The 23,725-nt window shown below is 39.1% G+C and overlaps 1 protein-coding gene across 2 annotated transcripts; it reads left to right on the forward strand.

Annotated features, from left to right (window-relative positions):
• On the forward strand, positions 1-17,848 carry commd5 (COMM domain containing 5). Of its 2 annotated transcripts, XM_080841052.1 has the most exons (7): positions 1-193; positions 13,033-13,193; positions 13,294-13,322; positions 13,406-13,456; positions 16,281-16,376; positions 16,563-16,638; positions 17,487-17,848. In XM_080841052.1, the coding sequence occupies exons 1-7, from the start codon at positions 52-54 to the stop codon at positions 17,586-17,588; spliced, it is 657 nt and encodes a 218-aa protein (XP_080697178.1). In that variant the 5' UTR covers positions 1-51; the 3' UTR covers positions 17,589-17,848. The 2 variants fall into 2 exon arrangements, with proteins under 2 accessions (XP_080697178.1, XP_080697179.1); XM_080841053.1 differs by lacking the exon at positions 13,406-13,456.
• Positions 17,849-23,725: the final 5,877 nt, after the last annotated feature.

A 23,725-nucleotide genomic window follows, 5' to 3' on the forward strand; every position in this document is an offset into this window, starting at 1 on the left:
TCAAGTGTCTATTACTGGCGTTTGCATCCCTACGGTGAGAGGTGGAACACTATGGCATCAGGATATGGGAAAGCTGGTGGTGCCGTGGGCGATAATGTCACCTTTCTCTGTGGTGGAGTACTTCCAGAGGTTGAGATTATGTCAAAATATCTGAAAGAACTGGATAAGGAACAGTTTCGCTCCATACTTAAAGGTTGGTAGTTTTTGGATCGTCTCATAACGTTAATTGGAATGATGATATCCAGTTGCTGATCGTGCTTTTCATGGCCTTCAATGAAGAATTAAGTTTTGTGTAAGTCAAAAACCATTATCGTTATGTCGTTAAAACAACCACTTTGCAGTCATTTTGAGACAAAATGTAGCCTATACTACGACTGTTTATACTGCGAAGCCATATCAGTGGGTTTTCGACCAAAAATATATATTTTCCAGTTTCTGTACCGAGATAACCTACTTACTGAAAAATGCAAGCAATATTTTGCCTTGTTTACAAAATTGGAAAATTGCTCATTTCGCTTCATGAATGGACTACAAGTCACGTGCCCTGCTCACCATAGTAGGCTGACACCCCCTGTCCGCGCTCCTTGTGAGTTGCGCCACTGCTCATTTGTCCTGGTAATTTTAGTTAGACACCTTGTGCTATTGTGCCAATCCTTTCAATGTCACATGCAAGTTCTCATATCCAAAAACCTAATCTCACCAATAAAACAACTGCCCAACCATAGATCCCGAGCAGCTGGATGATACCCCACTGAAGAGAAGTGCAATCAGTTTGCTCCATTTTTCAGTGAAAACATTTCAACTATTAGGAGCGAATTCTTAAGACTTGGCCAGCATCATCATCTACGCAGTAGACGTCATACAGATAACAAAGTAATACCAAAAATAACATACACTATAACAATAAAACATATAACATTAAACATTAACACACAGCAATTTAAAGTACAAGAGGGGCTAGCAGCAGTTTAAAGTGAGTGTGATGAAGTGAGGAATATTAAATCAAGATTTTTTTTTTTTTTTTTACAAATATACAGCCGCGGAAAAAATTAAGAGACCATAATTATCAGTTTCTCTGGTTTTACTATTAATTGGTATGAGTTAAAGTAAATTGAACATTTTAGTTTATTCTATAAACTACTTTCAACATTTCTACAAAATTTCAAATAAAAATATTGTCATTTAGAGCATTTATTTGCAGAAAAATTACAATTGGTCAAAATAGCAAAAAAGATGCAGTGCTTTCAGATCTCGAATAATGCAAAGAAAACAAGTTCGTATTCATTTTTAAAGTACACAATACTAATGCTTTAACTTAGGAAGTGTTCAGAAATCAATATTTGGTGGAATAACCTTGATTTACAATCACATCTTTCATGTGTTTTGGCATGCTCTCTACCAGTCTTTCACGTTGCCGTTGGGTTACTTTATACTACTCCTGGCGCAAAAATTCAAGCAACTCTGCTTATTTTCATGGCTTGTGACCATCCATCTTCCTTTTGATCACATTTCAGAGGTTTTTAATGGGATTCAGGTCTGGGAATTGGGCTGGCCATGACAGGGTCCTGACCTGGTGGTCCTTCATCCACACCTTTACTGGATTGGCAGTGTGGCCATAGATCCCTAGCAGCAGGATGATACCCCACTGAAGAGAAGTGCAATCAGTTTGCTCCATTTTTCAGTGAAAACATTTCAACTATCAGGAGCAGTGATCACATCATCTTTCATTAATCTAAAATGATCCCAGGGATTCAAAATCAGATACAGCTGTGAGCTTTTCTCCTTCAATAAAGACATCAGGGGGTGGTGTATTTGATGATTTCTTGGAGAGGAACATACAGACTGTTTTATTTGTGTTCAAGTGTAGGGATGACGTTTTTTAGCCAGTCAGAGACATGGACCAATGCTGCGGTTAGTTTAGTGGCAGCCTATTCTTTGGTTTTTGCATGTATATAAAGAACAGTGTCATCTGCATAGGCTACATTTGCACATTAATAGAGGGACACACTGATGGTAAATCATTAATGTACATGCTAAACAGCTATTGTCGCATGCACCAAACAGCGAAATTCATTTCAACTATTAGGAGCGAATTCTTAAGACTTGGTCAGCATCATCATCTACGCAGTAGACGTCATACAGATAACAAAGTAATACCAAAAATAACATATAACACTATAACACTATAACAATAAAACATATAACATATAACATTTAACATTTAACATACAACAATTTAAAGTACAAGAAGGGCTAGTAGCAGTTTAAAGTGAGTGTGAAGATGTGAGGAATATTAAATTAAGGAAAAGAAAAAAATTGTACAAATATACTGTATGTAGGAAGTGTATTGTATGAGTGGGGAGCAGGGAGTAAATTGTGGTGGCGACTGTTCACTGGATCAGTCTTGCTGATCCAGTGAACCCCCTGATCCCCCTGATATGGGGTCGTGACTCGTGACCCCCCCCCCCCCCCCTGCAGCCTCCTGAAATCCACAATCATCTCCTTCGTTTTGCAGACGTTGAGAGACAAGTTGTTGTCTTGGCACAATGCTACCAAGCCCCTTACCTCATCTCTATAGGCGGTCTCATCGTTGTTAGAGATGAGACCCAGGATGGTAGTGTCGTCTGCAGCTTAAGGATGATTTTAGAACTGTGTGTTGCCACACAGTCCTGCGTGTACAGGGAGTACTGGAGGGGACTGAGTACGCAGCCCTGGGGGGCCCCGGTACTCAAGAAAACAAAAGCCTCCTTAAAAGATTATGCCGCAAATATGAACGTAAATGGTGCAAGACTAAATCACAGGTTGACCTTATGAACTATAAGAGTCATTTGCTTATGTACAACTGTGAAATGAAAAAAGCTTGACGACAGTACTTCTCTCAGATTATATCAGATAGTTCAAATAATTCTAAAGTCCTGTTTAATACCATTGACAGACTAATCAATCCTCCGCGTTTGATACCCTATGAGCTCCACACTGAAGAGAAGTGCAATCAGTTTGCTCCATTTTTCAATGAAAACATTTCAACTATCAGGAGCAGTATCACATAATCTTTCATTAATGGCTTCAATCCTCAATCTCTTAGCCTACCTCTGCCCAATAATATGGTTACTATCCTCAATTTTACTCCAATCCATCTGAGTGAGTTGGAAGAAGTCGTCCAAAAATTAGGTTCAGCTACTTGCTCCCTCGACCCTGTACCTACTAAACTGTTCAAACAAGTCTTCAGCTGCTTGTCAGCTGACATACTTCATATTGTCAATACCTCCCAGCTATCTGGAACATTCCCTGGTTGCCTCAAACATGCCATTGTTACACCACTTATAAAAAAACCTACGCTCGACCCCTTGGCTTATGAGAGTTATAGGCCTATCTCTAACTTGCTTTTCTTAGGCAAAATTCTAGAGAAGGTTGTCCATAGGCAACTTTGCACCTTTCTGTCTCAAAATTCCATATTTGATGCCTTTCAATCTGGGTTTAGGGTAAACACAGCACAGAGACTGTGCTAGTCAGAGTCGTAAATGATCTTCGAATTGCGACTGACAATCAAAAATAATGATTCTCGTTCTCCTTGATTTAAGCGCTGCATTTGATACAATTGATCATGCTGTTCTTCTTCAACGTCTTCAGCACTCAGTTGGACAGCAGGGTACAGCTCTTGATTGGATCTCATCCTAATTAAGCGGGAGATCCTTTTCAGTTTCTATCAATGGCCTCTCTTCTGATGTAAGGCCCATCTTATATGGGGTTCCTCAGGGGTCAATTCTTGGTCCTTTGCTTTTTAATTTGTACATGTTTCCACTTGAATCTATCATTCGGCAACACAACATCTCCTACCATTCATATGCTGATGATACCCAACTTTACTTATCCATCTCCTCTGATGACCCCAGTCCTGTAAATGACCTCACTCTCCGACATTAAAAATTGGATGGCCCAAAATGTTCTAAGGCTAAATGATGCCATGACAGAGATTCTGGTTGTAGGCCCTAAGGCCCTGAGAAATCACTTTCAACGAATTCTAACCTCCCTCTGGGCAAAACCATGTGAGAATGTTAAAAATGTAGGAGTGACTCTTGATGCAGATCTTAATTTTCAAAAGCATATATCTAACATTACCAGTGGCGGCTCCTGACATTTTTTTCAGGTGGTGCAATTTCCCCCTGTTATGTCCATAAGTACCATAAAAGTCCATAGGACTGAGGTATATTTGTCTAGGTAGCAAGACCATTTCCCTAACTTGTTAGTGCCTATAAATTTAGGTATCAGATATTAATTAAGCAGGCTGACAGTTTACCAAAAGACCAAAGGAGAGACTCAATTGCAGAGAGGCAGACAAGGGAAGTCAAAGTCAAAAAGGTGCTTGAACAAAGGCACGATGGTAGACCAGCAAGATACAAAAAGAAGGATGTCCAAAATATTTTGCCACAGTTCAAAATGCTCAGTAGGTAGCAGTAAAAAGTCACAATACAAAAATCCAACACAGAAGATCCAATGGAAAAATATCAAAGAATATCCAACATCCACAAGTAAGCTTTTTCTCAAAAATAAAAAAAAGGTCACAGTCTTAGCAAGGTGTAAACATTCAGAGTCCAAAAAGACAAAAAATATTCAGAGAACAGAGTACAAGAGAAACATCAATTTACAAGTCAAGTGATCTGCAGGGGCCGGTATTTCAAAATGATCCAACAGGATTAATCCTCCTGGATTGGATTGAATCCTGATCAGATCCTAAAAACGGGTATTTCAAAGCAAATCTGATCCTGAAGATTCAGATTCAGATTTGGGAATCCATTCCTGCCTTTGATCTGGATTAAACACTGCTGTTGAGTATTTCAAAATTTAAGTGGGAAATCTGGATCAGTTTGATCCTAAAAATCAGGATCACCCTGATCCCACCTCAGAGGTGGATTTGAGGGAGATTACATGTAAAGGTTTGAACAGTTTAAGTGTAACTTCTCCCAAAGTTCTTTGTTTGATACTACAATTCACTGCTGTTTGATCAATGTTTATTTTCGTTGCACTTTCCTTTCTTTTTCAGAAAACACAGTGAAAGTCTGAATATGAATGCCTTATTTAAGTAACAGTTTTTTGTTAAGTTATACTGATAAAAGAATCCACTGAAATCAGTCAAATTTATTTATTAACATGCATTCAGCACACACACTTAATTTTCATAGCCAAAGCTCAAAAGGTTATGCCATTTGGAGCAGGTCTATGTTAACTGCCTGCTCTCTTTCCACAAACATCTGTAAAGAAAAACAAATATTAAGGTTTTAGGACTGTCCCTTTTGTTGACAACTGTTTCCTAAAAAGATATGTACAACACATTTTGAAATCTACACACAATGCCTTGCGAGTGAATGCATTCAAATGGACTGTGGACCGCGACATACAGACGCTAGCCTATTTACTAGCTTGTTAGCTCCTTCACACAGGAGTCAATGGAGCAGTGTTAGCTCGCATTAGCGCGAACTCTGCTTAATTAGAGATCGCCGAGCTCTTCTTTCAACTTTGTGCTGATTTACGTAATTGGTAAACTCAATATAATGAGTGCCTTTCATCTAGTCTAAGGACGCATCAACACTGACCAAGATTATACTTTAATTTAGTGACAAAATTTGTGTTAGCTTCTCCTTTTTCTGGTAAAAAGTTCGCTCCGTTTCCTGTTTCCTGTCTGTGATCCAGGGGGCGGGACGGATTTGGACATCCCAATCTGCCGGTATCAGGATCACTGATCCAATCCAGCAAAGTTTTGAAATACCGGGATAGATCAGGTTGATCCGTGGCTGAGGACAGGGGGATTTGGTTATCCGGATCATTCTGATCTGGATTACAAGTTTTGAAATACCGGCCCCTGCTGACAATCCCAAGACTGAGCACTGGCAAAGAAACTGAGGAGGCATTTAAAAGGAAACTAAATGAGGTACATGTGATAAGCAATTTGCTGAACAAGGTCTACTCTAAAAGAAAACATGACTCACTAACCTCACACTGAAATATTCAAGCATGGCAATGTTATACTGCAATTGAAAAAAGCAACCTTAACACTGCTTTGTTTAATACAAAATCTGGCAAAATACACAACAGGTGAAAAGAGCTTGATATTGTTACTGAGAGAAAGACGGTCAGAGAGAGAGTGTGTGTGTGTGTGTGTGTGTGTGTGAGAGTCTCTCTTTTAATGCAGCAAAGCAGTCAATGACTCTCTCATTGAAGTCAGGCATGCTAAGGACAAGTTTCCGTTCCATTGAAAGCATGGCCAGGGCGTTAAGACGTTCCTGGCCCATGGAGTTGCGCAGGAAGGTCTTTATACTCTTCAAAGTTGAGAAGCATCTCTCTGCTTCAGAGGTGGTCATGGGTGTGGTGATAATGATGTTCAACAGAGCAACAGTCTCTGAGAACGTGTCCTGTAGGTTGTAGGACATGAGCAGCTGGTAAAGTGCCAGTGCACCACAACATCCCCTAAACTCTGGGTTTTCGAAGATGAGGGAGAGCTCTGTGTGCAGCTTTGCTTGATCCAGCATGGGGTATGCCTTCACAGTGGCATGCAGCGCTTCGGTTGGAAATGAATGGCAGTACCTTCCAAACAGATCTCCTTGCAGTAAGGTGGCACTAACTAGGTGGTCGGTGAAGGAAAACCGCTCCTTGCAGTGAGCCAAGATGGTGTCACAGATCTCTTTAGCCATCCTCTGCTTTTCTTCCTCTCCCAACGCTGTCCTTGATTGTTTGGCAGCTGGTTCTCCCTGGACCTTTTTTTTGTTAGTTGGGCCATTTGCTGTTGTGTAGTCTACATGCTACAGGCTGTTTATCCATTTGAAACACCATTATTTCACTGTATCCTTTTAACAACATTAAACACACACAGAACTCTTTAGTTCACAACTTTTCTTTAGTTTTGCAAAGGATTTTAAGCTAGTGCAGTCATTTCAACAAACTAGACTACACCACAGAGGCTACATTTAATTAATCATTATTGGCATAATTTAATTAATCATTATTGGTACAACATAGTTATCAATATATTCTTATCTTACCTTATGGCCTGCACACTGCTTGTGAACCTCTGGAGGGCCCGCTGGATGAGTACTGCATCGATGTCCTTCTGCTGGAGTTGCTGGTACAGGATGTCCACACGGGGCATGATGTTGTGAAAAATGCTCAAGAAAAAAAGTCTTCATCTTGCAGCATTCGGATGAACCCAGATGCCTCTCACTGTGGGTTGGTCAAATGAACCGGATGTCATGATGGTTTCGAAACATTCAATGAGGTCGGCTCGATTCTCACTGACAGTGTTGACGATCCTGCTGTTGAAATTCCATCTTGTAGCTGAAGCCCTCGGCAGTCTCCGGGCGACGACCTGATCGAGAATGCTGGTCCTCTTGGGTGAACGGGAAAAAAAACTCGAAATCCCACTCAGCTCAGAGAAAAAAACCTTCACTTTGCTTATGTTGGATGTGGCTTGCTGCATGATCAGGTTCAGTTGGTGTGTGTAACAATGCACATAATGTGCATTTTTGAAGTGTTCACGCACCTTTTGCTGCACACCAGCCTTCTCTCCCCTCATCACACTGGCACCATCATACGCTTGAGCGATTAGTTTCTCTCTCTCGTCGTCGGAAAACAGACTGTTCAGTCGCTCCAGGATCACATTCGCTATAGAGGTCGCCGTTGACTCGGTGAGGGGAAGAAACTCAAAAAAACGTTCATGCACTGCATACTTGCCGTCGATGTATCGGAGAACAAGAACCAGCTGAGTCTGCGTGCTGACATCGGTGGTCTCGTCAGCCTGGATGGCTACAAACTTCGCAGCCTTCACCTCCTCGACAATCCGTTCCTTCACCACACCCAGCATACACCCCAGCAGTTCGTTTTGAATCGTCTTGGATGTGCCCTTTAATACACTTGCCGTTTTCAGGTGCTCATCAAACACCTCATCCAACTGTGCCACAAAATCGACAAGGCCCCGAAAAATACCAGGGTTGGCGGCGCCCTCGGTTTTGTCTTTGCCTCGCAAAGCCAGCTCAAAAATGCCGCAAAACTTCACACACTGGATGAGCCGATTGAGTATGTGGCGGTTCTTGATCACCTCATCGTTGTGACGAAGCACTGCTAGCCGATACCCCTCATCCAGCTTTGTAGCAATGTTCACTCTCCCTAAAGCTGAAAACTTCAGACAGCTGTCCATGTGGTTTTTTGCCTTCTCGTGCTTTTTAACTTTCTCAGACAGATGTTGCATATCTGTTACCCCTTTTATTGTCCACGCTGTACCGTCTGCCGTGTTGTTTTCTGGGTGGAAGAGAAGGCAGGGGTAGCAAAAAAGAGCATTGGCTACATCACAGCCGGCTAGCCAGGTTTTTCTGTGGTACCAGTTATTTTTAAAAGATCGTGTGTAGGCCTTCTCCCTTTTCGTTGACACTTGCTTGATGTTTAAATCAGGTCTAGGGGGTCCTAGCTGTTTTATCGCTTCCTTCTCCGCATTAGTACGACGACTAAAGGGCACTTCTCTCAGAGACACTACAGTATTGCACTTGACACTCGCCATCTTCTTCGTAGAATGTTCATGTTCCCGCGCAACAGACAGATGACGAAAGCACGTTGTTTGTGCGAGCACATAAACCCTCATAGAAAATGTATTGGGAGCATGATTTTTGAAAAAAACGGACGTACCATGAATGTCAATGGGAGAGTTCTGGTGCAAATTTGGGCTTGACAGAAATCGCCCCAAATGGGCATGGCAACACCAGGCGCAACCTTAATCTGATTGGACAATGACATATACAACCAGCTTGCATACAGCAGATTAATCACCCGCCCTAACAACTAGATACAAAAAAAAAAAAACAACTCCGTGTTTGGTAGTGCGTCGCACAAATCGCCCCTATGAAGGAACCGCCGCCGAACATTACTAAGACAGCCTTTTACCACCTCAGAAATATTTCCGTGGCTTTCTGTCTTTTAGTTCATGCATTTATCTCAAGTCGGTTAGATTACTGCAACGCACTCTACGCTGGTCTAACAAATCACTTCACTGGCTCCCTGTACAATAAAGGATTGAGTTTAAAATACTCCTTCTTGTCTATAAATCACTTAACGGCCTTGCCCCACCCTATGTTTCCGATTTGATTTCTGTCTATGATCCATCGCGTTGCCTAAGGTCCTCAAATAAATGTCTTCTCACGACCCCAAGAATGAACACCAATGCTACACGCGGTGCCTTTAGTTACTATGCTCCAACCCTCTGGAATAGCCTACCTCTGGAGTTAATAATAATAAATAAGAGAATATTTTGTATCATTAACAATTACGCATTGTTATTAAAATAGCCATAGTGGAATAGAATGGACATATCCACAGTGCCGCTTGAAAGTATGTGAACCCCTTGAGCAGTTAAGAGTTTTTCTGTTGTTTTACCATGATTTTTCAATTCTTACATCACCAATTTTCCATAGATGAAATGTCAGGTTTATGTTTATCAATTGCATGTACTTGTTTAGAGGGAATTGTGAGTTTTTTTTAACACAATCCTGTGGGCAACATCATTATGATGATATTGATGATAATTAAGCAAATGATCTGACTGATCATTGATTTTTGTTCAGATACCACTATACCTAAAATTGCAGATTGACAAATGAAGAAAGGGTAGGATTTTCACCCTGGGCCATAAGTCACACATTCCGATTGTAAACGCTTCCACGAAAAGGATTCATGACGACTTGTAACCCTAGACACAAGCCATTTCTAAAAAGACTTCTGATACTTACCAGTGTACTCTTGGTACAGATTGCATCTCTGTCTTGTCTCTGAGGTGAGGTCAATGATGTTACAAGAACAGTGTAAGTGTGTGTCAAATAGAACAAGAACAGTGTAAGTGTGTGTCAAATACAGTCTGACAGTCTGACCAATCACCACACTTGGAGTGCCACGTTAGAACCACCTGCCCAGAGAGAAGTGTGGTATTTATAATGACCCTTCAAGACAGCGGACGAAACTTTCTGACATGCCAGAAATCCAACTAATTGTCTGGTAGAATATTGATTGTCCCAGTGATTGATCATGTTGTTACCTTACTCAAACTTCACAATAAATATCTACTGTTTTGTTTGGATTTAATTTTGATTCTAAAATAAGTCGGGGCAATGCAAGAACTCATCTCTGTTCCTCAAAATTACATATTTAGAAGTTTTTTTTTTCAAAAATCATAAAAAAAACCTTCTTGGCCTTCAAATAATGTAACCTGGCTTTTCCTCTGAAAGCTCTTATGCTAATGATGAGTAAAGCCCCACCCTTAGGTATGTGACGTATGAAACCCAGGCTGTCTCGTACACTGCAGTTCCAAGGTGAAAACACTCTGTCATGGCGTTGGCTGCTTATTTCGCTCATATGTCGCATATCATATGAAGAGCCTCACATTGACATGTTGAGGCTAGGATCTTTAATTAATGGAGCTTTTTCATCTTAAACATAGATGTTTTTTCAATACAATTTTCATTATGTTTTAACTGAAGTACCATAAGGGCCTGTGTCCATGTGATGTGTTTTGCACTGGCACAGTGTTCTTTTAAGCATTTATTCTAGCAACTTTTTCAAAACTGTCTATGGTACTTCTGGACTTTAACATTTGTTTAAGCTAACTAACTTGGTAACTAGTCAACCTCAGCAGATTCAAAATTGACATCGACAAACAAAAGGGAGCAAACCAGAAACAAACATTCTACACAGAGAATGTTTTTTCCACGTGAGTACAGTCTCCCTAAAGCCCAATATATTCAGCGATTTTTGGCTGTCCCAGATTTAAGATGTCCAACATGAAAGAAACACAGCAATGCCTTTTGACTCCAAAAAGGTGGTCCTTTGTTGCACTGTGAGATAGGTTCAAAGATGGCCGTTGTCAGTCTTGCAACCAAAGATAGCCTGGGATAAAATTTTGACTGTCAGAAATTTAGGATGACCATCTGACATTGAGACTGCTAATACTACATACATCTACTCACCAGCAAAAAATAATCCAGCATGAAATCAAAGAGTCACTGCCTCTGAACCCACGTTTCAGCAGGTGTTTCAGTCATTCATTCTACATACATCAAACTTGATGTGGTACCTAAGTGTATTAGTCATGTTGCACAGTGTGGCTTGCAATAAAAACCGAACCGGAAACACAACCACACAGGTGGAGGTAATAAAATAAATACAGACCTTCCAAATGTTTAATAAATGTTTAATAAACGTTGTTACTGATTACATTATCCTCAAAGTAAGACTAAAGTCTCTCCAAACTATTTTGAAACCCTTACACACCTACAGTGCATTCAGAAAGTATTCAGACCCCTTCACTTTTTTCACATTTAGTTATTTTGCAGCCTTATGCTGAATCTTTTACATTTATTTTTTCCCTCACCAATCTACACTCAATACCCCATAATAATAAAGATATTTTGCACATTTACAAAGGAAAACTGAATTGAAATGAAAACTGGGGAAAAAAATTATGGAATTTGGATCATTAAAAAACTAATGATTCATCATTGTCCTTCATAAAAAAAAATAATAAAAAAGCAAACAGAATAGTCTGGTAGCCTGGGGATAAAATGGGATCAACAGGTCTATCAGAACTAATATTATATTTTCACTAGTTGACTAGTTTAGCTGTTTTGAGACACAAGAATACTATTCCACTTCAGTTGGAAATGTGGGTGTGCACGAGGAAATCTCCACCCTTGCATATAGGTATATTTATAACCACGTGAGGAAATCTCCAGCCTTACATATAGGTATAACCATGTGAGGTTATCTCCACCCTTACATATAGGTAAAACCATGTGAAGTAATCTCCACCCTTACATATAGGTAAAACCATGTGAGGTAATCTCCACCTTTACATATAGGTAAAGTTATAACCACTCTTCACTGCATTCCTGAAATCTCTTTTTTCGTAAATGCTGATTAAGGCATTGGCTCAACTTCCTCCAGGATTACTGATTGGTTGGCCAAAAATCTTTTCAACAGGTCTGCTCAGTTAAGAGATTCAAGACTATGATGTCATTACAAATATAACCAGCCTTTTGAAGGTTTACACATATCCAAATCTCATATGCTACGTATGTCTGCAGATACGGTATGCGTTGATTAGGTATACATGAGGTTTTCCAGAATTGTATTGTTATAGACAATATATTCAACTGTTTTATATGTATTTGATGCTTATAAGGGATTATAACAGGGTAGATGAAATCAAGCATTCTGATTGGTTTAGAGTGAGTCACGGGGTGTGCTTTATTCAGCAATAAAGGTACTGTACGACCTGTTTACATTTACCTGAGCGTTCCATATCACTGCGCACTCAAAAATAACAGTAGATTCGAAATCGAACCAAGATGGCGGCGTGTTGGGAGCCTGTCAGTGGGACATATTTTATGTGAATTAAGCTATCTACACAACTTTTTATATGTCTACATTGACTCGGTTAGTTGTTTATGTGCTACACGAATGTTGAAAGTGTCCCATTGTCGTTTTAGTTTTTTTAATGGCAACTTTATAAAATGAGCAATGTGAATGACTAAAATGGTGCGAGATCAATGTTGATCTCCTAGCTAATCATCAACAAACTTTTGGTTCTAGGCTAACAGACGTGATGTTCCCAATGCTGTTTGTCTGTTGCATAGCAACAGCCACACAAAGGGGGACTATTTTCTCTAGGCTACTGAAATGCGTTTTCCAATGTTTGGTGGCTACAACTTTTTTGTGCTGAAAGGCAGCTTACTATTTATATTTCAATTGTACTTAATATTTAAAATGTCGCTGGCAACCGTGTTATAAAAGCAATACGGTACTCAAGTCGGTACTGTATCGTCAATAATGTACTTGTTTGAGGGTTTGCTGGCCCTCTGCTGCGCGTCGGCCTAACAACACCCTCGAACAAGTACATTATTGACGATACAGTACTGCCTCTCGAACCGTATTGCTTAAATATGTGTCTGTATAAATAGATAGATGAATAAATAAATAATGTGTTCTTGCCTGTTCTTTTCACAGCTGTGGTGAGCACAATCGAAGGGAAAGACTGCTGTGAAGCTATGAACGCCATCCTTGAAAGTGGCATTGTCACTGAAGAGAAATTAAGTCACATCATCGCAGGAATGTTTGGTCTGCTGAAAGAAGCTTTACGCCTTCCGAAGTCGTCATTAAAACATGAGGTGATCAAGAGTGAAATCAATCATACACTTAGCGATAGAATTCTGATGGACAAGCCCCATCATCTCCATAGCCTAATGCTTGAATCTTTTTTTTTTAAAGGTGTTCCAAGAGGACTTGCGAGCACTTAGGTATAAATTTCTCCAATTTATCAAGATGTCAATATCTTAATTGATTTGATCAATGTGTAAATATGATGATTTTCTTATTGCAGAATATCAGAGGAGTGTATAACAGACTTTTCTAGTGTTGTGTTTGGAAACCGGTAAGGTACTTTTCGACTTAAGTGATTTCAATCTATTTTTCCCCTCTATGTATTTAGACTAAACTTAGTACGTTCTCTTATAACAGTATCCTCTAGATGTGCCTCACGTTTAGATATATTTAGATCTATGTTTACACACCATCTCACTTACGGTTACAACTACAGACAACGTACAATTCTGACACTACAAAACTGTAGGTACAATAGGTACACATCAAATGGGCACGGAATAAATGTGCGTGCAATTGTGTAGAAATAGTAAACCTTTCCTTATGAGTGCCACCAAGATAATTTTGGTACTATCCTGACAACAGCACCAATAACATGTTGGTGATCTCACCCGATTGGATAGGCATCAACTATTCAACACAAAAGCAGATCAATTAAGATGAACACATGGGGGCGCCACACAAAGTGTCACACAAAATAAAGATCAGTCACAAAATAATCTCATATGTGAGTCTCATAAAATATATGTCACTTTTTATTTGGAGCTCTGATTAATAATGTCATTAATAACTACAACCAAAATGTTATTATTCATAGTGAGTAAATAGAAGAAGTTTCCATTCATTCATTCTTGTGCAACATTAAATAAACCAGCATATACAAATCAAACTAATTTATTCACAAAATGATCAGAAGTTAAACACACAGTATGTAATCTAAATAGATGTACCTAACTAATGGACTGAATGGGATAAATGTGTGATATAGAAGAAGGGAGTGTGTGTGTGTGTAATAATAACATGTTATTTAGAAATAGGTTTTCTGTTTTTCAACAGAATTTTCAAAAGTAATGCAAGTTCAAATGGACCAATAGGCTGTAGGAAACAGTCATTGGCTAGCTGGTAACATTATTGCTGACTTTGTTATGATTAATGCTTGCTTGAGGACCCATAGATTTCAAATTTCAATTGATCAGTCCATGTAAACCTTTTCTTCTTGTTAGGAACCACCTCCATGCCATAGCCCTGCCACCCTCAGTCTTTTGCAACTTTGGTATTTTTCAGCCTGGGCCCAATTTTCTATATACATTTCAGGACAACATTTTTACTTGGGGCAAACTATTAAAATCAGTGCAGTAATGAGTTAGAACACTAAAACCAGCAACCACCAATCGTCTGTACAATGGAATCCTATGACACAAGCATGCACGTGAAAGTAAACCACTTGTTTTATTTACAAGTGTCTGACAACATGGACATGGTCCCTACAGATATTGGACCTCATTCTGGAACAAGTGTCTTCTTCAATGTCTTTTTACGAACTGCGTAAGACCAAGCCCAACCCCCATGAACAAAGACATTCCACCACAGAATAGTAGCATTAATGAAAAGTATTGATTGTCATCTCTTGCTGTGGAGAGAAGACAAGGACAATCTCAATGGAATTTAATAAGTTCCAGAATGCAACAGCCGTCTGGTGCTGCGGCACAATCACAGTTGCATTTCCTTGTGGAAGTGGGTGTGTAGTTAATTATTAGCCACAACGCATTGTTTCACAGTGGGCAGGATGCAGAAAGCGTGCCATGTGGAAATGCTTTTCACTGTGTGACATGAAGAGTGTGCAAAATCATCGAGTCTTTGATTTGAGTCTTGTACAACTACCATCCAGAAAAACAATAAGGAGTCCATATGCTATATTCATTCCAAATAGAAAAGGGTGTTTTTGCTTTTCTCCTATCGCTCTTTTGACTCCTTTTCCTTTTTTGAAAAGAGCATGCTGAAATTGTGCCATTTAGAAATCTAATCACAGTCCTCTAGCAAATAGGAGGCATAGTTGAGGTCACCAAGTGGGTACCCACTTGAAAAATATACTCACCTTAATATCACCTTAATAATCCATACACTTACATTGACTTAATCCTCATTTTAAAACATTTACTTTGATAATTGTCCATTCAAATAATTCTTTACATGCTTCATAGGACTTATGTATAAATGCTTATGTATAAACACAAGTTTAATGGATATTTGCAAGCCAGAACATGAAAATACACACTGTGGAAATGTATTTGTTCCACTCTACACAAATAAACAAATAACAAATACATTCCCACAGTGTGTCTTTTCATGTTCTGGCTTGCAAATATCCATTAAACTTGTGTTTATACATACATTTATTGAAATAAAGTAACCAATTTGCCAGGTTCTAATCATCAACATAAAATACGATAGAGAAACAAGTTTCAATATTTGTATTCAAGCAAACACAAGCTCTATAACAAGGTTTATGAAAACTTGAAATTACTATAAGGCTTAATATGCAAATTCATTAAATATCTTATATATAATATTCATCGCCCGTCATAATCATTGGTCTCAAGCAGGAAAGTGGTCCCAACAAATTGGCCACCACGATTTGCGTGTGGCCTCACTTTGAAACTGTCAGAAACCATGGGATGCGCTATCCAGTTTCTTTTTGAGACCAGTGCTCCAGGCCAGGGGGAGAGATGTTGCCAACCAGTCCATGGGAAACCAAGCGGGAGTGGCTAACTTAGAACAGAGCAGGGGGGTGAAACCCATTTTTCTTTGGGAATAGCTACCTTCTGTGAGCACTGTAAGCATACAGGCACACTTGACCAATTGTTTGTTTCTTTGAAACTATGTTGACAGTGAACTTAGCTAGCTCACATAGGTTTATGAATGGTAGTTGAACAAGTTTTCAGCTGATTAGCAATCAAAAGACAGTGTGGATGTCTTTTATAGGCACAGTTGATCATTGGTTCATGTAATATGCAAAGAATGTCCTGATACTTATACAATGTTCAATTATACATGATTGTGTTTTATGGAAACGTATAAATGTTATTTGTTTTTAGACGCATGGTTCTGGAAACTGTAGGCACTCAACAGGTTCCACAGCTACCTAGCATCAAGGACTTCACATGGAGAGTAGATGTCGCCATTTCAGCAAGGTATAGCTCAATGTTCTCTAACTAGCATGCTAACTGCATAGAATGGTCAACATGACTGGGTATGTGAATATCATCCTGTATATTCTTTCTTTTCTGATTTCAGTAGTCAGGTGCTTTGATTTAAGCCTTTTGTAACTACAAGTTCTTTCAAGTAGTATAGCAAAACATCTGTTTTCTTCTATAAAGCTGTATTTCCCGGGCTCTGCAACCTTCCATACTCACGCAGATTCAGTTGTCAGATGACACCAGACATTGCTTTGAGGTAAACTACTGTTTCAAATTCTTTTGCACGTTTATGCCATGTCAGTTTCAATGTTACCTCACAATTCAACAGCAGATCTCCAGAGTTGTACCCAAGTGGTTGCATTTCCTTACTTTTTTATTTCTGGCACGTGCGACTGATTGTTTTTTAAGGTGCACTTGTGTGACTATATGATATGTAAACACAAGACAGTGTGAAGATTAGGCATTAAGGCAACAGAATGTGTCATGTGACATGATTCAGCTCACATCAAATCCTTTGCAATTGAATTAAGTTTCCATTCACAGAAGAAGTGAGAATAAGTGTCCTATCAAGCACAGCATAAACCAATGGCACAAACCGTTTTACAAGCTAACCCAAAGGTTCTGTTGGGCTCCACAGTCTAATGTTGGTGCTGCTGCTGGTGAAATATATCATTATGTTGTTATGCTCAGAATTGAGGTTGCATTCCAGTGTGTACCTCTCCAAAGAATAAATCCTAGTTTGTCTCTAATGTTTTTTTGTTCTAACAGGGTATGTGTTTTGGGGGCTGTTAAAAAGACTGTGTAGTTTTACTCACTTGCATTCCATTGCGAGCCATTTTTGGCAAGATAAAAATAAGACATGAGAAACTTTGTTATTGTACATTGTACGGCATAACTCATAAGTATATTATGAGTTATATCACGATGTATAAAGTATATAAGTTCCTAAGTTATATATTATGTATTAAGTCAATCACGGTTGAATGCATTCCATGTACACACTCATTCTAAAGAATGTATGTAGCAGTGACAAAATTGTGGCTGGCATCTATTCATCAAGTGGTTTGTTTTGTCCAGTTAATGACCTGTGGTGATCTCTTCCAGATTCCTGTTTCCAAGTTCCAAGAATTGCGCTACAATGTTGCTCTCATTCTAAAGGAGATGAATGACCTAGAAAAGAAAAACATTCTCAAGATTCAAGACTGACCAATTGCCTGCAAGGCCATTTCATTCTCCTGAAAATCAGTCTGGATCAGAGATGTGTGTAATCAGCTAAATACATGACAAAAACTTTTCTTAGAGATCCATTATCTGATCACATGCTGCTTTAAGCTTTGCTTTGAGTAATTGATGCCTTTTTGTCTTAATTTTGTCTCATGTCTCAACTGAGATGTTAAACCTTTTATAAATGCAAAAAGATATGATATAATTGAAACATTATATGCTCTAATAAAAGTATTATATTAACATTTGTCTTCCATGGAATGTGGGTGGAATGTAGATGGGAACGAGTCCAACTATGAAATCCTCCATAGAGCTGAATTTGGGTTTAGGATTTCCCATTTCTATCCCTCAAAGAGAAGTGTTTGTAGAATTATTGATTACATTTCTTAAGTAAAAGCCCAAACTGCTGTTGGTAATTTTAAATGAATTACTGCTAGGTTACAATCAGTTCCATTGTTAGGTCCCCATCTCTCCCTGCTAGTCAAACATGCCATTAGTCTTCTGTTGAGTTTTGGTTCAATTCGAAAAGGCTATATTGTGTCACCAGTATAATCCACAGATTTATTATTGTGTATATATGTGTATAGACCAAGTCAAACATAAAGACAGGCAATGCAGACTTGTGGTCTTTTCCACATGGTGAGAAACAACGAGACAATGTGTTATTGTCACAACTAGAAGCAAAGAGAAGCACACATATTGTACCATAGAAAAATTGTAGAAACTTTTTTTTTTTCTTTTTTTTTTACAATGACATGAATAGTTATGAAATGACAACATACAAACTGCTGTAACAAAAAAAAGATCGCATCAATATTTGGTGTGTCGTTTTGTCTTCAAAGCAGTGTCAATTTGCCAATATATACATCTTTACAGTTTTTAGGGGACATGGCAGCCATTGACATTTTAACATTTGTCTAATATCCCCGATCCGCCTTGAGCTAACTGGTGCTTGAGGCAGTGTCAAGAGTTCTGTTCAGTGTAAAGTACTTGTTTTATGTTTATATGAGCCTTGTTTGATAGAAGTGGCTATACAGTCTTGTATGAACAAAGTTTAATCCAAATGATCATTAATTACCAATTGATTGAACAGCAAACACTTACATAGCCTATATGTTTAATATACTGTATGTTACACCTTCCAGCCATAGTTGTGAAAGAAAGCTTTGTAAAATATATCAAAAGCAGATAAGTTATGTATTATATAAAACCCAATCAGGAATACAACATTTTAATGAATGTGGAATTGTATTCAGTTTATTTGAGATCCCCCCGCAAAAAAGGTTCAATACAATACAAACAGCGTCAAAACATCAGTTCCTCCCTAATGTCCATAATGGGCACAAAAAACGAGAGTGAGACAAAAGTCGGTAAGTGCAGTGCAGCTTCAAGTCTGACCATGGACATCACACAGACATTCTGTTCAAGTTTGACCATGGACATCACAATTCAGAAACGTTCTGTTTTGTAAACGGGATACAGAGCCTCCTGAGATTTGGTTCATGAGATCAAACATAAATCTTTTCAGAGGGTAAGGATGATGAAAGCTATTTATCACACAAAGATATACTAATAGGGATGGTAAGATTCGCCAATTTGCATCAATGCACCGGCATAAAAGTTCATGACACGATTGCCCCGATTCAAACTGCAGCGCAAACCATTTGGGCTTCACTGTTTCGAACATTTTTGCATTGTTAGAAAACTATTAATTAAAATGTGACTTATAATTTGTGACCAATGATGTTCCATTAAATGGATTTCTCTTCTCTTAACTATTTCTCAAGCGTCTGTCAAATTACTACGGAGCCCCTAAAGGGACATGAAAAAATAAAAAAAAAGGTTCGGGTGCGCAACTGAAAGTTTCGCGTTCGCACCTGAAACTTTCAGGTGAGCACGCGAAACTTTTAGGTGCGCACCTAAAAGTTTTCTGGTGCGCACCTGAAACTTTCAGGTGCTCACCTGCAACTTTAAGATGCGCACCAGAACGTTTTCTTGTGTGCATTCCCATATGAAAATGTCAGTACAGGAGTTAACTCGTTTGTATTTTGACCTGGGATTGCATTATAAAGACATAGCTACTATGCTTGCAACTCATCATGGTTATGTGGTGTCTGACACTTAAAAAGAATTTTGAGGTCATGTAGTCTGTTTCGGAGCAGGGGATACATTTCCCCAGTGGACAGAGCTGATGTACAGTTGTGTCACAGTAACTGCACATTTCGACCAGCTGTGCCATGTGACACAGATATCTATGACCTCTGCAACATTCTGATGGTGGAGTCACAGCTTCATCTTCCAACTGATGCATATCAAGCAGTGGATTTGTACCTGCATTTGAGGAATGAGATAAGATCTACTCTCTAATGTGAAATGAAACACATTTGTAGCCATGTAACTAAAGTGATCTGATGCTTTATTCACTGACCATTACAATGATCTAACAAAGCACAGACATGAAAGAGAAACATACTCTTTTTTGAACACTATTCTGTTAACAGTGACTGTCTGTATGAGGCACCAGCCATAAGTAGCCATTTCGAATGTTACTGTGTCATCCTTTTTGAAATAAACAATTGCATAAGATAACCAAATGCACAAAACATGAACATGTTAACAATATCAACATTGTATATGCCTGAAAAGTTAAGATATGAATGAACAATAAAATGTTTTAACTGTAGATCTGTATAAACAGCTTGCTTCAGACAAATGGTACAGCAACCTCAGAAGAAGAGGGACATTTAAGGTCCCTACATTATATACGCTGAAAAAGGGATGTTAACATAAAGTATGAGGGTAGGCCTTTCTGACTCATCAAAATTATTGAATTTAAACTGTCTTTTGGACTTAAGCTACATTTTCAAAGTCTTAACAGTAAAGCAACAAAACCAAAAATGTCAAAACAGTTTGTCTCTGTTATGTGTTAATGAAGCACAATGTTTTTTGGGGTAAGATATGAATGAACAATACAATGTTTTAAATGTAGATCAACCTCAGAAGAAGAGTGTTACGACCCACTGCGCCTCTACAGATGGTGCAATGTGCATGCATAGCCTCTAGGACGACTGATGCCTGATGACCTACACCTGGCCTGGTGTATGGGATATAAGGAGGAATGGACACTTGACTCGCTCTCGCGGGACTTACGTCTAAAACCCCTAGACACGTTGCCTTTTGGATTATGGAGAATATGGACTGAATAAACGCGTGCTTTTGCAGTTTACCTTTTTGTTGTCTGCCTCCATTGTTATGTTGCGGCCACGAGCCGGCTGTAACAAAGAGGGACATGTGTAAGTCCCTTACATTCACTATACAATATCCATTGTAAAGCAGTCACCAGACAGGACATTGTCAAACTCCTTACGAAACTCAGGGTATGAGCTGTAGGTGCACGGTAACTCAAGAACTGCTCCACACATGTGTGTGCTACAGGTCTGCGACTTAATCCACACAATCTATTAAAAGTTACTTCAATTGTGTCTTTGCAAAGCACAGTGCAGAAGCGCAAGAAGATCTCCAGCTTTCTTTGGTCAATGTTTCTCACGTACCGCAGCAGGTGGTTAAGAGCTGTCTGCTCTTGTGGATTTAGGCTTTCAGGTGATGGCTGTATCATCTGGACCACTTTTTTGTTAGTTGGCCTCTTCGATTCATAAAGCCCCATTATGCTGCCTTTGGTTATGAGTGTTGGCACATAACTGTGAATGATGTTGTGGAAACAGTCAATTATGAACTTGAAGAAGAGCTTTGTGGGCCATTGTCAAAATGGCTGCCCGTAAGCTGTCTTTAGAGGGCATGCAGTATGAGCCCATTCTTGAGAAAACGTCAAGTAAGTCCTCCTCAACAGTTTCATCAATGTTGCCCTGCAGTGCTTTTTCAAGTGATGCACGCTCGTTCTCTGAAAGAAATCTGCCAAATGATAAAATCAACAGCTCGTCATCCACTGAAGTAAGTCCTTGACAACAGGCAAGAACAAAAGCGGGTGACAGTCTGACTGGTATGATTTTGTGGTCCAGGTATCCTTTCAACCACACTCTTCCAAGAGCTTCCCATTTCTTCTCAGAATAGTTTGGTTGTAGTCTGGGTACTCGTTCATCTTCCCCCTCACACTGTTCCAAGAAATGTTCCCAGAATGCGGAATATGCCTCTCTTGATACCCCATCACTGTCCACAGCTTTCTCATTTGTGAATTCCATTTTTAAATGAGCAGTCAGTACCTTTGGATCCATAAAGACATCGAGGACATCATCAACTACCCGTCTCAATTTCACAAGTAGTTATTTTTCAGATGGGTATTGTGATGCTGGAAGACTGCTTGATGATACAGGCCCATCATTCAATGTAGAGTGCTGCAATATAATAAGAAGAAAGAAAGAAAGAAAGAAAGAAATCAGATGTGATTATAGATTGATTAATCCATTTGTGAGCAGAACATGACTCAACACCTTTGACAATCAATATGAATTAGCATGCAAAATGCTGATTATGTTGTGGTTCTAGATTTGTTGCTTTTCTGTTTTATATGACATTGCATGGACTATCCGTGTTTTTTAATGTTTGGATGAAAACTTTATCTCAAAACTTGAGTTTTGGATGATAAAATATGTTTTTGTACGTTTGTAGACAGAATAACTGAGGAAAAAAAAGAATCAGTAATTGCAGAAATGTTTTGCTGCACTATAACTTAGACCTTTAATATACCTGCTGAGGGTCCAAGTCTTGATCAGCATAATCATCACCAAAATTGGGTCCAAAATGTACTTCAGTGTCCTCAAGAGACGCTTTGATGGCAAGAGGGGAATCCGACTCATCACTTAACATCTGGTATGTGTCTTGATTTGAAATAGGGATCAAATACTCAGCTTCAGATCCATGTCTGCTCGTTGATTGCTGAGTATGACTGTCAGGATCATCAGAAGATAGTTGATACAGCAACTCTGTGTCACTCATCTCAGGAGTTGCTGGTCTTGGTCTTGATTCAATGACTGGTTTGGTTCGCTGTAGATATGAAAAACAAACAAACAATCATATAATTATTACCTTATTTTTGCAGCTTTTTGGTATATTTACCTACTGCTCCACAAAATGACCAGAGAGCATTTTAGACATGTCCATGTTCTGTTATGATCTTTTGGTTTTGATACCTCATGATATTTTAATAAATGAATGGTTTCATTTTGAAACAGTGGGCTTGATGCTTCCCATTGAATACGTTGTGCTATATCAACTGCCCCTTCAGTAACTTCATCCTATTTATTCTGTTTGCAGTCCACAGCTGGAGCAGCTGCAGCATCACAGGGCAGCTGATACATGCCTCCAAACTGAGAAACATGCTGATGTGTGCCTTAATGCATTCACAGTGCTGACTGACATAGCTTCATTAACAAGATCGGCCAAGATTTGATGATATTAATTATTTATTTATTAATATTCAGTTCTCCCTACATCTATACAGGTCAGTTGGTGCAGTTTCCAGATTTACAGTTAAATTATTTCAAGACAGACTTTATGGATCAATTTAGACCTGCATGCTAGTCGACAATCTCCAAATGATAGGCCTATCACAAATGTGTCAAAACAAAAATTGAAAGACAAATAAAAATTACCTTGTTTGGCCTCTCAGTGGGCTCAGAGTCCGATGACTCGTCCGAGATGAGTGTTACATCTTTCGCCTTGGAGCTTGCGTAAACCCGTAACATTCTTAATTTAGTCTGGTCGTATAGCTCATAGACATGTATAGATAGACACCGCCTCCACTGCTTCAGCCCGTTGCCTCGGCGAAACGCGTCGCCGCCATTTTGGGAAAGGTGCTCTCTGCCGTCAGAGGTCTGTCAGACGTGTCAAACAAGCGCAAGTTGCCAGGAGCTGCGGTTTTTCTGGATAAAAATCACGATAACCTTTTACATTTCGCAACCAATTTCATGGAGTATTCAAAGGTTTATGCTCTACGTGAAGTGTGTGAAAAAGATTTGCCTCTACGTTACTTTGAATCTCGCTAGTCAAATCGCCAGTCATACATGTGCATGGGTCTATGATAAACGCTCACTTTTCTTTCAAAACTCGTGCATTTTGAAAATACTGAGAAGATCTATAAACTATCGAAATAGTGCTTCTTTAGT

The sequence above is a fragment of the Sprattus sprattus genome, assembly GCF_963457725.1.
Source record: "Sprattus sprattus genome assembly, chromosome: 6".
In the NCBI taxonomy this organism is placed as follows: domain Eukaryota; kingdom Metazoa; phylum Chordata; class Actinopteri; order Clupeiformes; family Clupeidae; genus Sprattus; species Sprattus sprattus.

Coding starts and splice junctions, on each gene's coding strand:
- commd5 (XM_080841052.1), top strand. CDS start 52: ATGGCATCAGGATATGGGAAAGCTGGTGGTGCCGTGGGCGATAATGTC. Junction 13,323..13,405: donor GAGGACTTGCGAGCACTTAG/GTATAAATTTCT, acceptor TTCTTATTGCAG/AATATCAGAGGAGTGTATAA. Junction 13,457..16,280: donor AGTGTTGTGTTTGGAAACCG/GTAAGGTACTTT, acceptor ATTTGTTTTTAG/ACGCATGGTTCTGGAAACTG.